The sequence below is a fragment of the Pongo pygmaeus genome, chromosome 12 (genome assembly GCF_028885625.2).
Source record: "Pongo pygmaeus isolate AG05252 chromosome 12, NHGRI_mPonPyg2-v2.0_pri, whole genome shotgun sequence".
NCBI classification, from domain to species: Eukaryota; Metazoa; Chordata; class Mammalia; order Primates; family Hominidae; genus Pongo; species Pongo pygmaeus.
Window position 1 is genome coordinate 78378520 of NC_072385.2, and position 16923 is coordinate 78395442.

Here is a 16923-nt window from a genome sequence, read left to right on the forward strand (position 1 = left end):
GTGAACTCAGTTCAAGTCTAGTATTAGCCATTATCACAGGGGGAGGGTTACAGAGCATAGACATTACAGAGTTCTTTCCTTTTATTAAGGGGCTGGCCTTTTGTAACCCCTATCAGTCACTGGGGGTTGAGTGTAGACTACTGGGGGTTGTGGATAGGCATAATTTTCTGGGTGAGGTGGCTACAGACACCTGAGGACAATTCTTCAGAGAAGGGGGCGACTGTGAGCTGTTAGTAGTCAGCTGGAGAAGGGGCACTGGTTCAGTAAATGGGACCTGGATGAAGCACCAGAACAGTGTCTACCACAACGATAGAACAACTTATGAAGATCAGTCAGAGAATAGATAGCAGCTGCTTATACTGTGTCTTTGTGAAGTTGAGCTGGGCTGTGTATATTGGAAGGCAGAGTAGGGAAGGGCCTCCCTGTCATTTGTCTAGTAGTTATAGCCTGCTGCTGGCAGCATAAGGGCTGTGCTTACTTGACTCTGAATGCATAGGGATGTAGAATACATATTAGAGAATAATGAACAGCTCTCATCTTTAAGAAGGGTATCATCTTATAAAGAGATAAATGGACATTAGTAAGCAAGCACTTCCTAAATAAATTCATGACTTAGAAATATCCCAAACATAAAAATGGTAGGTTTGCATACTACTGCCTACTAGCACTCATTTCAAATTCACCGTTTCCCCATGCAACTCGATAAAGCTATCTTGATGGCACTATTTACCAGTGCAGAGTGTTTCTCCCACCCGTTCTTATTATGGCCTTCATTTACTGTCCACGTATAGTTAATTTTTTTTTTTTTTTTTTTTTTTTGAGAGGCAGTTTCACTGTTGTTGCCCAGGCTGGAGCGTAGTGGCACAATCTCGGCTCACTGCAACCTCCACTTCCCGGCTTCAAGCGATTCTCCTGTCTTAGCCTCCCAAGTAGCTGGGATTACAGGCATGCACCACCACGCCTGGCTAATTTTTTGTATTTTTAATAGCGACAGGGTTTCTCCATGTTGGTCAGGCTGGTCTCAAACTCCCGACCTCAGGTGATCCACACGCCTCGGCCTCCCAAAGTGCTGGGGATTACAGGCGTGAGCCACTGCGCCCAGCCTGTTAATTTTGTTTTAGGAAATATCTTCTTCATATGTATGCCCTTCTTTTCTCTCTTTGCCCCCCTTCTCTCTTTCTCTGCCTGATCTTGTTTCTACACCCTCCACAAAAAGTACTTATCAGGGAGCACTGGAAATGGTTTGGACTTGAGGACATCATCAGAAAGTGTATGTTCTTTACCAAAACCTTTTATAAAAAGTTCTAGTGCAAAGACACTTCAGACAAGATTAAGTTTCTTACACATAGTGATGGTTCTTGACCCATTCTACCTGTTAGTTGTAAGAATGTAAATTTTTTAATAACTATGCAGTTCTGTGACTACGTGCATTGAGGAAATGCCGCTAGTTTTAAGGATCCTGAGATAATATAATAGGGAATATTAAAGGCAATTCACATTCTTCATACTTAGTCTCTGTTTCCTGGTTTCTGCCTGTGATTATCTGGCGTCTGTCACATGGCTACCTTAAAAAGCCTTCCAGTTCATTCCCAGAAGCTCAGCATAGAGCTAGCCCTTTAGCAGCCTGCCTTACGGGCTAATCATGGCTCTCTTAGTCATTCTTACCTGTGAAAAGTCTAATCACTTGGTCTACAAAGTCTAAATTTTAAGAAATCATCCTTTACTGGTATTATTTCTCTTAATTGCAGACATTGCTCCCAGAGGAAGATAAATATCCTCTGAAATTTTAACTTTGCAAACTCAATCCTAGAAAGTAACAATAAATAAATTTTATGTGTAGAGTTAGAGATTGTATATTACCTTTATTTTGACATTAAAAAAATTTAGAATCAAATTTATAATCAAATATGTCTTAGATTACTGTGGGGTTTAGCATGTTTTATTTTATTTATTAGCTGTTCATATTCTCCAGAGCTAGCCTGGTCTCAGATCCACTTTCAGAAGTCCCAGAAAGAGTCCTCTTTGAGTTAGGAGTAAGGGTGAGAAATCCCAACAGGGGACTTTCGGAAAGCAGAAAGAGGGTATGATGAGGTGATTGGAGGGAAAAAGGGGGAGGGAACTTCCCTGGCCCACTTCCCAGCCCTGACCTTCTCTGAGGTGGTGACCCTTAAAAAAATAATGGCATTAATAACATAAATAAATACTAAAATACTGGCATTTTGATTTTGCTACAGTATTTCAGTCACTACATAGACTGAAATAATTAACTTGTTCAGCCTCAGAAATTGTGGCAACTGTAGCTACTAAAACCTATATGTTGGTATTAAAGTGTGGAAGTCAGAGAATTGCTTAACTAAATAATTGATTTGTACTCAGGCTGCCTTTTGATTTAGACTCATCCCTCTGCCGCCCACCCCAATAAACACAGAAGGCTTTATTTATTGAATTTTCAGTAAAGAGACATTTTGTAGGGGGTTCAGGATTTCATTTTAATGTTATCAGCATTTTTAGTTGTATACAGACACCAATATCATATGATTGCCGTTATTTTGTAACTATTAATTAAAAATATAAAGTATACTTTTCATACCACCAGTAATTAGAAGTGATATCTTTAATCATACACAGATGTTCTTTGGCTATGCCTGTAGTTTCTAGGTGAAGTTACTCTGATAGTACATCAGATGATTAACTTCAGTTGTATATAAAGGTGGTACATTAAAATCTATTCAGTTGTATATAAAAGCTGGTACAAGTGAAATCTATTCAGTTTTATATAAAAGCTGGTACAAGTGAAATCTATTCAGTTGAGCCATCTCAAAAGAACTGCTTCTTCAGTCTTTCCTAATAGGCAGAATTATGTCCATTTTCCCCTCTCGCCTCTTATAAATCTATAACAAATTTAAAAAATAACAGTGCTGTCGCACTTTCTGTTTTCCTTTTAGTACAAATGCTTGCAATGTCTACCTCTATGAGCTGAAATTGTTGTCACTATCTATAACCAACACTTAATAAGCTTTTATATTCCATAGGGTTTAGAATCTAGAGAACTGCTTGAGAATATTAAGACCCCCAATTATGAGAGCATTTTTTGTTTACCTTGTAATTTTTAGACCTATCAGTCTTTTTAGGAGAGTTTTAATCTTGTTTGTGGATTTTTTTAAAACTTGAGCTTTTGAGGAGCCAAAATTTCTTCCTCCGAGGGAATACACACTGGTTGTTTTTTGTTGTTATTGTTAAATCTCAGATATGTTTAATTTCTCCTACATAATCAATTGCCTATTAAATTGTAACTTGGAATTCTTACAGGCAGTAGAAAATCCAGTTCTACTGTGCTGAATTTTCAAATATTTTAGTCTCAGCCACTCATCAGGAATTTTCTAACATATGTCTTATTGATCTGCTTGTTCTAGACTGACATTTTCTGAGGAGGCTGGGGATGTGATTTGTGATTATGGGGAGCAGGATACTTATAACAAGGCCAAGTGCCTGGCTTTAGCTCAGATTATCTACAGTGAATGCGGCCTGCACAAGAAAGCTATTCTTTGCTTGTGTAAACAGGGTCAGACTCATAGGGTCATGGAATACATACAGCAGTTGAAGGACTTTACTACCGGTAAGTTAAAAACTCTGCCATTTGTATACATTTGAATTCTGGGCTTTAATTGTAAGATTACCCATAATAGCAAGCACTACTTTAAACTTACGTTATAAAATCAATTATATATATATTAATAAGTAGAGATTTCTTTTGTAATTTTTCATGAACATAGGTAAGCTGGAGCTGATTGGCTTTCATGCTAGACATTCAAAAATATTATGTATTTCCTCAAAATACAAACATTTAATAAACCAGATAGTCCTGGAAATATACAGTTTTAAAGATAAATTTAGCAGATATGCTAGAACATACTACATATATGATTTTTTAAAATAACTTATTCATGATATATAATTTTTTTTTTTTTTGAGATGGAGTCTCACTCTGTTGCCAGGCTGGAGTGCAGTGGCATGATCTTGGCTCACTGCAAGCTCTGCCTCCTGGGTTCACGCCATTCTCCTACCTCAGCCTCCCAAGTAGCTGGGACTACAGGTGCCCGCCACCACGCCCTGCTAACTTTTTGTATTTTTGGTAGAGACAGGGTTTCACCATGTTAGCCAGGATGGTCTCCATCTCCTGACCTTGTGATCCGCCCGCCTCAGCCTCCCAAAGTGCTGGGATTGCAGGTGTGAGCCACCGCACCCAGCCTGTGATATATAATGTTTTGAACTGTAATATAAGCATTAGAAATGAAGAATTTCTAATTTGTTTCAGAATTTTAAAACACAGTTGAACAGTAATCTGAGATTACAATTGAACGGTAATCTGAGAGAACTGTGGACCTTAGGGTGACCCTGGTTGGAAGAGCAGATCTCTTACTCTGGATCTAGTTTGGCAATAACTCTAAGTACAGGCATTGCTGACATCTCCCCATCCCCTGGCCAGTGCCTGTCCTGATTTGCAGGCTATGTATCCCAGTTCTAAGAAGATGCAAAATGGAACCAAACATGGCCATTTTAGGTCACATTATTCCAGGAAAAAGGAGTTTTAGTGGTTGTTGAATCTGGTCATTTTCAAGCAATTAATTGACTTTTTCTTAGAATCTTATGTTTTTCTTTTTTCAAGTTACAAATTTCTTCATTAATAACAGCATGCCCTATACTATCATTGTAATAATAGCTAGGCTTTTTTTTCATGGATTATCTCACTTAATCCTTATGTTGACTCTATGAGGTAGGTTTTGTTATTGTCCCATTTTATAGATGAAAAAAATAGTATGTTTCCACAGAGAGGCTAAGGCACAGCTAGAGCTAAGTGATTTAGTTATGTAGTGACAGGACAGAATCTGGCATAGTAGGTATTAATTAATATTCCATTACCTAAGTATACAGTTTCAGTTTCTGTGTTGTTAACTGTTATTTTTCCATATGTAAGAATTATATGTTAATGTTTAGACATCAGATATAGATTTTAATTACTCTTAGAATTTAAAAATTTTAGGGATAGGGTCTGTAGTCCCAGCCACTCAGGAGGCTAAGATGGGAAGATAGCTTGAGCCCAGGAGTTCTACGCTGCAGTGAGCTGTGATTGTGGCACTGCATTCCTGCCTGGGCATCAGAGTGAGATCTTTTCCCATAATAATAATAATAATATTTTTTTTAAAAAGAAAATGGATTTTGAAATGTAGTAAGCAAAAGGGAGAAGAGGAGTTCAAGAGTAGCCTGGGGCAACATAGTGGGACATCTCTATATATTAAATACATTTTTAAAACCCAAGGCTTTCAGAGTTAAAATTATGTTTATGGTAGTTCTTGAAAGGCTCTCAGAAGTTATTCTGAAAATTACCTCTATTGTGGCCCCAAAATAATATTTTTACTTTAAAAAATTTAGGAAGTTAATACAAAGTTTATAAATTTGATACTATAGAGTGGGGCATGGTGGTGCATGCCTGTAGTCTCAGCTATTGGGAAGGCTGAGGCGGGAGACTGCTTGAGCCCAGGAGTTTGAGGATATAGTACACAATCATTATGCCTATGATGAGCCATGCACTCCAGCCTGGGCCACACAATGAGACTTTGTTTTGAAAAAATTTAAGAATACAAATCATAATTGTAGCTTTAGATTACCTCAGTGGTTAACTAGTAGATTAACCCATATGGAATTGTTCTTTTTGTGGTCAAATATAGGAAACTTCATATGGCTCCACCTCTAGCTACTTGAAATAGCTAATGGCTTCCTAAAGTTTTCATTTTTGAATTTCTAAATGCTTGATAGTTTTAGGAAAAAAATGACTGAGTTGCTTTTTCTGTGCAACGCACAGAAAGAAAGACATTATACTCACCAGAATTTAGTCCAAATATGAGCAACAAGATATAGACAAACAAACTGTAGTATTAGATGGAACCTTAGAAATTATCTCCAATTCTAGCATGTTTCAGATGTGAAAACTGAGTTCCAAAATGAGTAAGTAACTGATGGAGCTATGATTAGAATTCAGGTTTCCTGATAGCCAATCTATATTTTTATTATACCACATTTCTTTTCATTCTAATTATTTGATTATGTTTTGGATACTCTTATGGGTAGTTTTCCTTTGTTTTTTGCTATGCTGAGCATGATTTTTTTTTGAGGGGGGGCTAGGGGATAGTACTGTTGAGTTTAACTTGGAGTGGGTCATTGAGGGCTTTGAAAGGATTAGAAAAACTGTTGATTGGCAGGTATAGACATTAGCTAGTCCTAGTTTCTAGTTGATTTATCATATTAGGATGTTGAGATAAAGTTTTTCATTTTTGCCTTCAGATGACCTGTTGCAGCTATTAATGTCATGTCCCCAAGTTGAATTAATTCAGTGTCTCACTAAAGAGTTGAATGAGAAACAACTATCTTTATCTTTTGGTCTTGCCATACTTCATCTGTTCTCTGTAGATATGAAAACAGTTGGCATTAAGCTACTTCAAGAAATAAGTAAAGGTGGGATAGGTAAGTAGAATAAAATGTTGTGGAAGAAATAGTAGTGGGTTATCTAGGGAGAGATTCAAGATGATTATGCATGAGTTAACTCAAATTTCCCTAAGAGTTCCTTCTTAGCAAGAGTTAACTTTAGGAGTTTATAAATGTAAAGACTGCCATGTAAATAATAATCTATTGGTAATAGGATATATTTCTTGAGAGAATTAGAATGAAGGGAGTATCTTTATGAAGACTGAGGGGAATAATACAATAATTATAATCACTAACACTAAAAACTTTATATATGTCGACATATGTGTATATTTAGCTTTTATATGTATTTTAAATGTTATGTAGATATAAACTATATGTTTTAATTCCTAAACCAAATGTATGTGTATTTACGTATGATATTCACTCTAAACCTAACTCTGCTGTGGATTAGAGAATAACTAATTAGGCTGGGTGCAGTGGCTCACCCCTGTAATCCCAGCACTTTGGGAGGCTGAGGCGGGTGGATCGCTTGAGTTCAGGAGTTCAAGACCAGCCAGGGCAACATGGCAAAACCCTGTCTCTATGAAAAAGATACAAAAATTAGCGAGGTGTGGTGGCATGCACCTGTAGTCCCAGCTACTCGAGAGGATGAGGTGGAAGGATCGCCTGAGCCCAGGGAGCTCAAGGCTACAGTGAGCTGTGATTGTGCCACTGCATTCCAGCCTGGGTGAGACCCTGCCTCAAAAAAAAACGAGAGAGAGAGAGAATAATTAAAACTCACTTTTATTTTCTTTTCATTAATTTAATAGAGGAAGTTGAACAGACAACTTGATTTTAAATTACTTGAAAACATATTTTGGAAGGTAACTTTATATTTTGAAATTATCGTTACAGATATCAACTAAAATATTTTTATAGAAAAATAATAATTATGGTAGAAATAAAATTATAGTGATGACAGTATTCTAAAAAGTGATCCTTTTTTATGAAGTGCCATAAGTAATGCAGGTAATAGGTAAGAAATGAGTTCCATAAATTGATAGATCACTAAGATATTTTTAAAAGTAAATAATATTAAATTTCTTTAACAAACAAAATGATTTCATTTCCTTAAGAAAAATATTTGTTATAGAAGCCCTATCATTAAGAGATCTCCAGCTAGAGACCGGATAAAGAGTTTGTCAAAGAGTTTCTTCAGTCCTTGGGTTAGCTCCACTAAGGCATTTATATGTGTTTGAAATCATGAAAACTCGACCTATAGGTCCACAGTTATTTGATAGTTCCTAGTGGTGCCTTATAGACTCTGTGAGTAAGGATGAGCCCACATTCGTCACTTTCTGAGCTCCTGCCTCATAGCCTTCAACATCTGCTACCTTAACAAGAAGGAGATGAGTGGAGACATAGAATGTGAGAAGTGGTAGAGGGTTGAATTGAGACATGAAGAGGTTAGTGATAAGGGAGGAGGAGAAGGAACTAACACGAGTACTTACCATGAGCTTGACTGAGCACTGCATGTTATATCATTAATCTTAGGGGAATCAGGTAGAGTTTAACAGTAACTGAGTTGAAATTATGTCCTTTTCTATTTTTGAAGAATCACTAAAGTATAGATTATCAAATAAGTGCCATACTATAATATTGTATTTTTCCCCACAGATGCAGTAGAAAGTCTTATGATAAATGATTCCTTTTGCTCCATAGAAAAGTGGCAAGAAGTGGCAAATATATGTTCACAGAATGGCTTTGACAAATTATCTAATGACATCATGTCTATTCTTCGATCTCAGGCTGCAGTTACAGAAATTTCTGAAGAGGATGACGCAGTCAACCTAATGGAACATGTGTTTTGGTAGTTCTATATCTTAACCAGCTGAGGGAGCTTGTACAACACCTTACGTATGCTGGTTGGGCAAACCGATTTTAACATAACTAACTTATAAATAAACCTAGAGTAAGAAGATCTCAGAAATAAATCACACTTTTGTTATGATGACATTTACATTTGTCTATGAAATATTTATACTATTGCTTCCTTTTTCCCATATGGTCATTTCTTATATTGAATCTTGATAAAATCCAAGATTATAGCTTTGTGTGAAACAGTGTAGGCATTTTTATCTAAGGACATAAGCTAATGTCCAGATATATTACTTTCTGGTGATGTAATATGATAGCAAGAACTGAGGAAGGTGTGGGTAGTATCCTGTGTGTTAGACTGTCTTCCCAAACATGAAATGCTACAAGCCTGACTTGACAAGAAAAGCAGGATGTCATTTCAAGGTTGGACTTGCTGGCAAAAACCTAGAATATAGTAATTTTGTACTGCTGATTTAAAGATGTGCCCCATGCTTTGATATATATAAACATGGCGAAGCTTAGGCTTCTAGTATAAAAGCTGGGACTCTTGGCATGTTATTACTTAGAGAGAAGACCAGTCGAATTTTGCATAGAAATAGACCTGTGATACCTATGGGTATGGAAAATATGTCATAAGAAGTGGTTTTGGATTATTTCAAGTGTCTGAATAAGTATTTGATTGAAAACTGTGAAAGTTCTGTGCCATGGACAGGTGTAATATTAAAAGTATTTAATGATTAGTATAGCATGGGCACAAATCAAGCAGAACAGATACCTAATTAATCAGAACAGCCTTTAGCCCTTATGCTACACCAGAGCTTACTAGCTAAATGTCAGCCTTGACCATGGAACATGGTTAAAATGAGCTGCTGGCTGGGCAAGGTAGCTCATGTCTGTAATCTCAGCACTTTGGGAGGTCGAGGCAGGAGGATCACTTGAGTCCAGGAGTTTGAGACCAGCTAGGCAACACAGTGAGATCCCATCTCTGTTATTAAAAAAAGAAAAAAATTTTCAAGTAAAAAATTAAAATGACCTGCTATTAGAATAAGAGCAAAGAGCATAACTTTTCCCCTCCTAAATTTAAAATAAAAATGAATATGTATTTTTACGTTATAGTGGAAAGAAGATGAACGGGGAGTCAGACAGCTTCATATTAAAATTCTTGTCCTACCTCTTACTCATTTACAAAATATGGGCAGTCCTCCCTTAGGCTTGTTGTGAAGATTAGTGATAATGTATGTGTAGTGTAAGTGTGTAACATGATAGAGGAACTTAGTAAAAGATAGCTGTAATTCCTTTGTAATAGGCCCCAGAAACACACATTTCTCTACTTAGTTTGTACTTACTAAATCCCATATGTCTATTCATTTGTATTTATTGTTTATCCTTCTTTAAAGTGTTTGATATATTGGTACAACTTATTGCTGATACTAAGTTATCTGTCCACACTCGTATTAGGGTTGCCTGGCTTATCTTATAAATTCAGAAGCATTCAAGCTGAGTTTTTAATTTTTCCATTTGGTGCTAAACAGAGTACTGGATAATTATAATTCAGCTTTCTAAAATGTAGCATTTTTAAAGTAATACATGTGCATAGTTTAAAAAGCAATTTATTACTAAAAGGCTTATCAAAATAATATTTTGATTTTTGGCCTTCATACAGGCTGTTGACAAGAGCAGATAAAGGATGGAAAAAAGGAATGGAAAGGGAGAGGTATTTCGGCAGCACTGGTTCTTTGTGTACCAATGGCTTAAAACCTTTTTTTTTTTTTTTTTTTCTTTGAGACCTGTATGATTAATAGAAAGCTATTATATGTCCATTGACACAGCTTAGAAAAAAAAATGTCTCCATGAAAGCCAGGAGGATAAAGTAGGTATATAAATCTAGAGAAAGCTTAAACAGCCATTGTTGTTGTTATTCTAATTTTGCCTTGTTTTTCCTTTGCTCATTATTACTCCTTCTCAATTAGCATTGCCTTTAGCAGCTTTCCCAAGGAAAGTAAAAGTTGTCAAGTGAATATAAATTAAAATGCCTGGAGATGGAAAATGGAGTTGGGAGGAAGAGCAAGATTATAAAGTTAAATGAGGAAGGAGAAAGAATTGAGTTGTGAGCTACAGAGGGCTTTGAAGCTATAAGAGCCTCCATGTAAGCTACACTGAAGGAGGTATAATCTGGGCCTCAGCACAGAAACCTGCATTCTGGACCAGCCCCACCACTGTCTAGCTATGTGTCCTTTTCCTCATGCTTAAGATAAATTTATTTTGAGTAGATACCTCCTCTTGTCATTTCCAACTCTAAAATTCAGTAATTCTGAAAAGGTACAAATTATTTACCAATGCTTCTTGACCTTCAGCCTAAATTTCAAATACTACAATTCAACATCAGCATCAACAACATCTACTGAATACCTATTTTGCACACAATTTCTGCTAGCAAGATCACAACCTCAATGGAAACACACAGCGTATTTTAAAAGTTACTAATAATAATTCCTTAGCATTATCTAATAGCCAGTCCATATTCAAATTTCACCGGTTGCTTAAAAATACCTTTTAACATTTGAATTGTTCCAATGAAGATTTAACCAACGTTCATGTGTTCTATTAGGTCTTGCTGTCTTGAGTGTGTCTTCTCTCCTTTTTTCCTCTTGCCATTGATTGCTTTACATAGCAGTTGCAAAGCAAGTGTCATGATGAACTAAGTTTCTCTGATTTCATATTAGGTTTTCTTTCTACCATACCAGTGAGGAAAGGAAGATATTTCTTCCAAGGTCTGAAAGATTTAATTGTAACTAGTTACATTTTTGTTTATTATAGTCAAGCATGTATCAAAATGAATTTCTACTAAATTCATTCATTTGGAAAGGTTTAGAGATGTTGAACAGAAGTCTAATTTAATGAAAAATTTTTTTTTAATATTTAGAACTTTTCCTAAATCCTGAATTAACTAAGAAATGACCATTAAATTAATCACTTTTTTAACTTTAAAAGATGAAAACCTGTTACTTTTTAGGTGCCTGGAATTCTGTTGGATTGCTACAGCATATGTTAAGTCAAAAATCATAGCAGAGGCTTTTTTTTTTAACTTTTTACATTTCATAGAAAGCTCATACATTTCTTCCATTCTTTCTCAGAAAAAAACGGCATTTAACAAATGTTCGGTGTATAAAGCTGTCAGTTTACTAGTAGTTATAATTTGTTGTGTTCTTGAATAAAAATATATTGGGTACATAAAAAAGACACTATTATTTATATAGGTTTTTTAGTTTGTTTTTTTTTTTAATTGATAATTATCTACAAGTACCCTCCCTACCTTGAGGATCTGTGTCTACCTATAGAGGTTTGGCACTACTGTAAATGAGTGAAATGTATCACACTCAGGGAAAGGAGGATCTGGGGACTTTTTGAAAGGGACAATTGTGATAAATTCCAGGCAACTTTTATTATGCAGGACTGTGGACTCGGTGTTACCTTCTTGGAAGCTGGAAATGCAGATTTGATGTGAGCAGTACTGTGTGGGCCAAACAAAACACATCTGCAGACCAGACTTGACCTGCAGGTCACTAATTTGACGAGATCAGGTGCATTCAGGGTGGTATGGCCGTAGACCAGGTCACTAATTTGAAACCTCTGTCCTAAACTGAGGCTAAATTTGATTTCTTGTTTCCATCAACTTTATTTTTATTTATTTATTTATTGAGACAGTCTTGCTCTGTCACCCAGGCTGGAGTACAGTGACGCAATCTCAGCTCGCTACAACTTCCGCCTCCTGAGTTCAAGCGATTCTTCTGCCTCAGCCTCCCGAGTAGCTGGGATTACAGGTGCCTGCCACCACACCCAGATACTTTTTGTATTTTTAGTAGAAATGGGGTTTCACCATGTTGGCCAGGCTGGTGTCAAACTCCTGACCTCAAGTGATCCATCAGCTTTGGCCTCCGAAAGTGCTGGGATTACAGGCATGAGCCACCATGCCTGGCCTCCATCAACTTTAAATGAAGCTTTTTTAGTGGATAAAGATAGTAAAGGATTACCATATTTTCTTATTTGGTGCCAGGCGCAGTGGCTTACGCCTGAATCTCAGGACTTTGGGAGGCCGAGGCAGGTGGATCATGAGGTCAGGAGATCGAGACCATCCTGGTTAACATGGTGAAACCCCATCTCTACTAAAAATACAAAAAATTAGCTGGGCATGGTGGCGGGCGCCTATAGTCTCAGCTGTTCGGGAGGCTGAGGCAGGAGAATGGCGTGAACCCGGGAGGTGGAGCTTGCAGTGAGCTGAGATTGTGCCACTGCACTCCAGCCTGGGCGACAGAGTGAGACTCTGACTGAAAAAAAAAGAATTACCATATTTTCTCATTTGGAAAAGCCTACTGCAGAATACCCAATTTACTGATGTAACACAAGGGAGGATAAAGGGTAGAGCTACTATGTGGAAGCCAATTCAGTATGGAGGCCATTTTGATTTCTAACGCAGAGGAACACGGAAGATAACACAGATGTAATTTGTGTGTAGAAAGAGAAAAAGGTACGGCGTCCTTAAGTAATTTTGACTTCCCCCAACCCCACTCTAAAGAATTAATCTATAGTATTCTTCCCCAACTGTATGCCATAAACTTGGTTAAGAAGCAGTATTACAGTTTTAAAATAGAGGCTATAAAATTACATTTTGAAGATTTGCCTACATGGATCCTTGCCTCTATCCAGTTAGCTCTTTAGTGGAAATTCCACTGTGGCTGTGGGGTGTCTCCATTATCATGTTGTATATCAAACTGCAGCAATAATCACCACCAAGCATTTTTAGCTCTCCACTGGGTGCAAACTCTACCTTTAAGCTCCCATGTGTATTAATGTGTTAGGGCCACACTGAGAAGGATCCATCTTTTCCACTCAAGGAATAGTTGTATAGGTTAAATTCTGTTATCTTGTTTTATTAGGTCAGATAATAAAGATACTGTCATAAACAGAGTGAGCTTTGGGTGGGTTTGTGCTTAACAGGAAGGGCATGTCACCCTTCTACCACTTTGGTTGTACACAGATCAGAATGTGTGACAACACATTCCCATCCATTTTCTCCTGGAACTCTTCCTTCGCCTCATACTGCTCACACATTTTGACTATATTGTTGTTGTTGTTTGAGATGGAGTCTTCCTCTGTCACTCAGGCTGGAGGGCAGTGGTGCAATCTCGGCTCACTGCAACCTCCGCCTTCTGGGTTCAAGTGATTCTCCTGCCTCAGCCTCCTGAGTAGCTGAGATTACAGGCGCCCCCCACCATGCCTGGCTAATTTTTGTATTTTTAGTAGAGATGGAGTTTCACTATGTTGGCCAGACTTGTCTCAAACTCCTGACCTCAGGTGATCTGCCCGCCTTGGCCTCCCAAAGCTCTGGGATTACAGGCGTGAGCCACCATGTCCAGCCTGCTCACACATTTTGAAAATGTATATTTTGGAAGCAGCCCCCAGCAGTGGGACTGAATTGTCAAAGATTTTTGCCAAATTGCTTAAAGAGTTAGGCGTTTATGAATTAAAGATGATGAGTTTTGATTGCAAGCCCTGACCAACCCAAAGAGCAAACAGTTTAAAAAGTCAGCTTGAAAAGTCTGCAGGCTGTTTTTGGCCAGCCTCCCTGAGGTGAGTACTTAATGTTGATCAGCTTCTGAACACAACATCCAGAAACAGGTTTGTGCTGCTACTAGGATCAATAATGAGGATGAGAAAAACATTGGCAGAGATTCCATGGCCTTCCAGATTGCAGTGCAGAGAGCCTGCTTGCTAAGAAACCAAAGATGGGTATTAATCTTGGCATCAGAGAATGTGACTCTCCCTGTTTTGTTGAGGGTGCAGGGACAGGGAGAATAATTGCCAAGGCTATTCCTTCTATTCCTTTGCCCAGGTTGGTCCCCTAGAGATGGGAAAAACTTCTATTTGCTATTTGTGTGTATAAACAGTCTCCAAGTTTCTTCTACCCTCTGGGTATGCTTTTTCAGGTGTCAAATGAACATGATAATATTTTCTAAGAGATGATTTTCATGCTGACCATTTCTCTAAGGAACAAGAGGTCTTGAAGAGCTCATAACACCAGTAGCAGATACCAGAAAAAGGTGCATATCTTAAACCCAAGTGACACATAAATTAGACATCAATAAGATTACAGCTACTCTCATTCTGTGATTTGTAATCCATGAAAAATTGCTCATAAAATGAATATTTTCTAAATGAAATAGCACTGAAATAGTTATTTTGAAGAAATTTTCCTGGGAATGCTCTGTGAGATGAATCACCAACTCCTAATTTATCTGCCTGGTAAATGTTAGGTTTGCCTGATGCAAGGTGTCCCATTGATAGGGATAACAGCAGGCACCACAAACACTTGTTGAAATCATCTTTGCCCAAATGCTATATAGAGTATCGAAACTAGTTTGAGGCTTCACATTAAGAAAACTATTACTAATTTTGAGCATGTATAGATCATGAAGATGTAGAAAGAAAAGTTGAAGGAATGGGGTTATTCAATTTGGGAAGAAAAAAACAAACATATAATCACAGTTCTGCCTTTGAGTGTCCAAAAGCCCTCAACTTAAGGATACAACAAACTCTAAGCCACATGAGCCATAGAACTAAATAATAAACCATTTTTATTTGAGACAGAATAATTTGCTGATGGTGGAGATTGTGAAGGTTGATATTGGGTGAATAAAGAAAGTTGTAGAAGGAGCTACTCTGAAGGCCTTAAAAAATAAACTAGTTGCTCTCTTCCGTTTGATATAATTATGGTAGTTTCTGGGTTTTGGAAGAGTCCTTAAGAAAATTCTTGAGATGATCTTTTTGGAGAAGTCCTGTGCAACACTCAAAATTATTTAATCCAACAACCATTTCCTGATTACCTACTAAAAGATGAATAAGACATCCTATGTATCTCATGGGTACTTGCAATCTAGAAGTAAAGTTATGTACAAACAATTGTAATACAACATGGTGAGAGTTAAAATGGAAACATATACAGAACAATGACCTTTCTTGGTTAGGATTTACTAGAATATGTGCCAGTTTGACTCAGTAGATGGCAGCAGAGATGCCAGCAAGACCTTCAGTGGCTGGAAGTGTTTCTATGGGGAAGAAGTGAGGCTGGTCCTATTGTTTCTAGTCGTATTTTTCAATACAGTCATATTTTCTGGTTGGAAAGCTTGAGCAGCTCGAGGACCATTCTTGGAGGATTTGTATTCTTAAGAAGATGGCCCTTTAAAGAAAAAAGTTACTCTATATGAAAATATGTAAACATCCAAAAACTTTTTCATATTTAGCTTTTCAGTGAAATAGGGATGAGGGTGGGGTGAGTGGGGTGAGTCCAGGCCTGGAGAGAGGACTTTGTTTTCTAAACATAGAATTTATTTTCAAGGCACTTCAAAGGCTGTATTGTAGTAGGATCGTGCTCGTTATGCAGCAATCCTACACTGTTAGACGCTTGACCAGGCCCCTCGTGGCTTGGCTGACTTTTCTGTTTGTGCTGCTTTGGGCTGAAGCACAGGCTAGTTGAAGAGTTGTTGCTGATGCCGTAACTGTAGCTTTGAAACCTTTTGGCATGCCCAGTGTATTCTTCAGGAAACTAAGAAATGTAGACTTAGAAATAACCCAAGCCAGACAACTTGTTGCCAGATTGTGGGGAGTGTGTTCTCCCAAAATCATTGAGATGGTTTCAGAACTAATTGAAGAGAGTGCCTGATTATTCTGCTTGCACAGTGCTCAAGCCTTGATTCGAAGTGGGGCAATGAGATTAGTACAGAGGTGAAAGCAAGAGGCATCTCTGTATGCCTCTGAAGAGACCCTAGCCTAGGAAGTAATTCTGAGACTTTATTATTTTCTCACCAGAACTGCCAGCTCACGGATCTCCACATACCACATAGCTTTTGAAGGGAGCCTGTGAGTCAAGGTTAAGTCTTCTTTCACCCCACAGTTGGGGTTTTATTTGTTGTCTTTGTTCCTCAGCTCTGTCTCCATCAAAAACAAGATAATGAGCTTGTTGGTCAAGCAGCTTGTAATTTTCCCAGGTCAGCTGAGTGTCTAGAGGAGGAGAAACAAGGCCTGATGATTCCTGAGTAGGTGAATATATTTAGGAGGACAGAGAATTATTTGTAAGTCAGGGTTTCTCAACCTCAGCACTATTGATAGTTTGGACGGGATAATTCTTTGTTATGTGAGGTTGTCCTGTGGCCTTGTAGATGCAGGACACTAGATGCCAGTAATCACCCTCCCCAACCCCAGCTCCCCTGGCTATCAGAAATGGTGTTAGGCCACGCCCAGTGGTTTAGCACCACTAGTGTGAGTTTTCCTCATGAGTATAAAAACTCTACCACTCACAGTTAAATGTCATAGTTACTGGGTGGGTCTTCTGTAGAGGGTCAGAGATAGCAAAGTAAGGGCCTGGACCTCCCTTATTTCTTTCTCCAACAAAAATCACTACTTATCATTGCAGATCCAGAAAGCATCTTTTTTTTTTTTTTTTTTTTTTTTTTTGAGATGGAGTCTCACTCTGTCACCAGGCTGGAGTGCAGTGGCGCCATCTGGGCTCACACAACCTCTGACTCCCTG

General features: G+C 37.9%; 1 protein-coding gene across 30 annotated transcripts in view; it reads left to right on the plus strand.

The window, feature by feature from the left end:
• Window positions 1-8482, plus strand: part of CLHC1 (clathrin heavy chain linker domain containing 1) — a 62128-nt gene extending 53646 nt beyond the window's left edge. For 22 of the 30 annotated variants that reach the window (XM_054473970.2, XM_054473960.2, XM_063649368.1 and 19 more), the window contains 3 exons: window positions 3414-3616; window positions 6340-6519; window positions 8140-8482. In XM_054473970.2, the coding sequence (XP_054329945.1) occupies window positions 3414-3616; window positions 6340-6519; window positions 8140-8336 (580 nt within the window). In that variant the 3' untranslated portion in view covers window positions 8337-8482. The remainder of the gene's footprint in view (window positions 1-3413; window positions 3617-6339; window positions 6520-8139) is intronic. The other 8 variants (XM_054474008.2, XM_054473978.2, XM_054473987.2 and 5 more) reach the window with 3 other exon arrangements.
• The last annotated feature ends 8441 nt before the right edge of the window (window positions 8483-16923 follow it).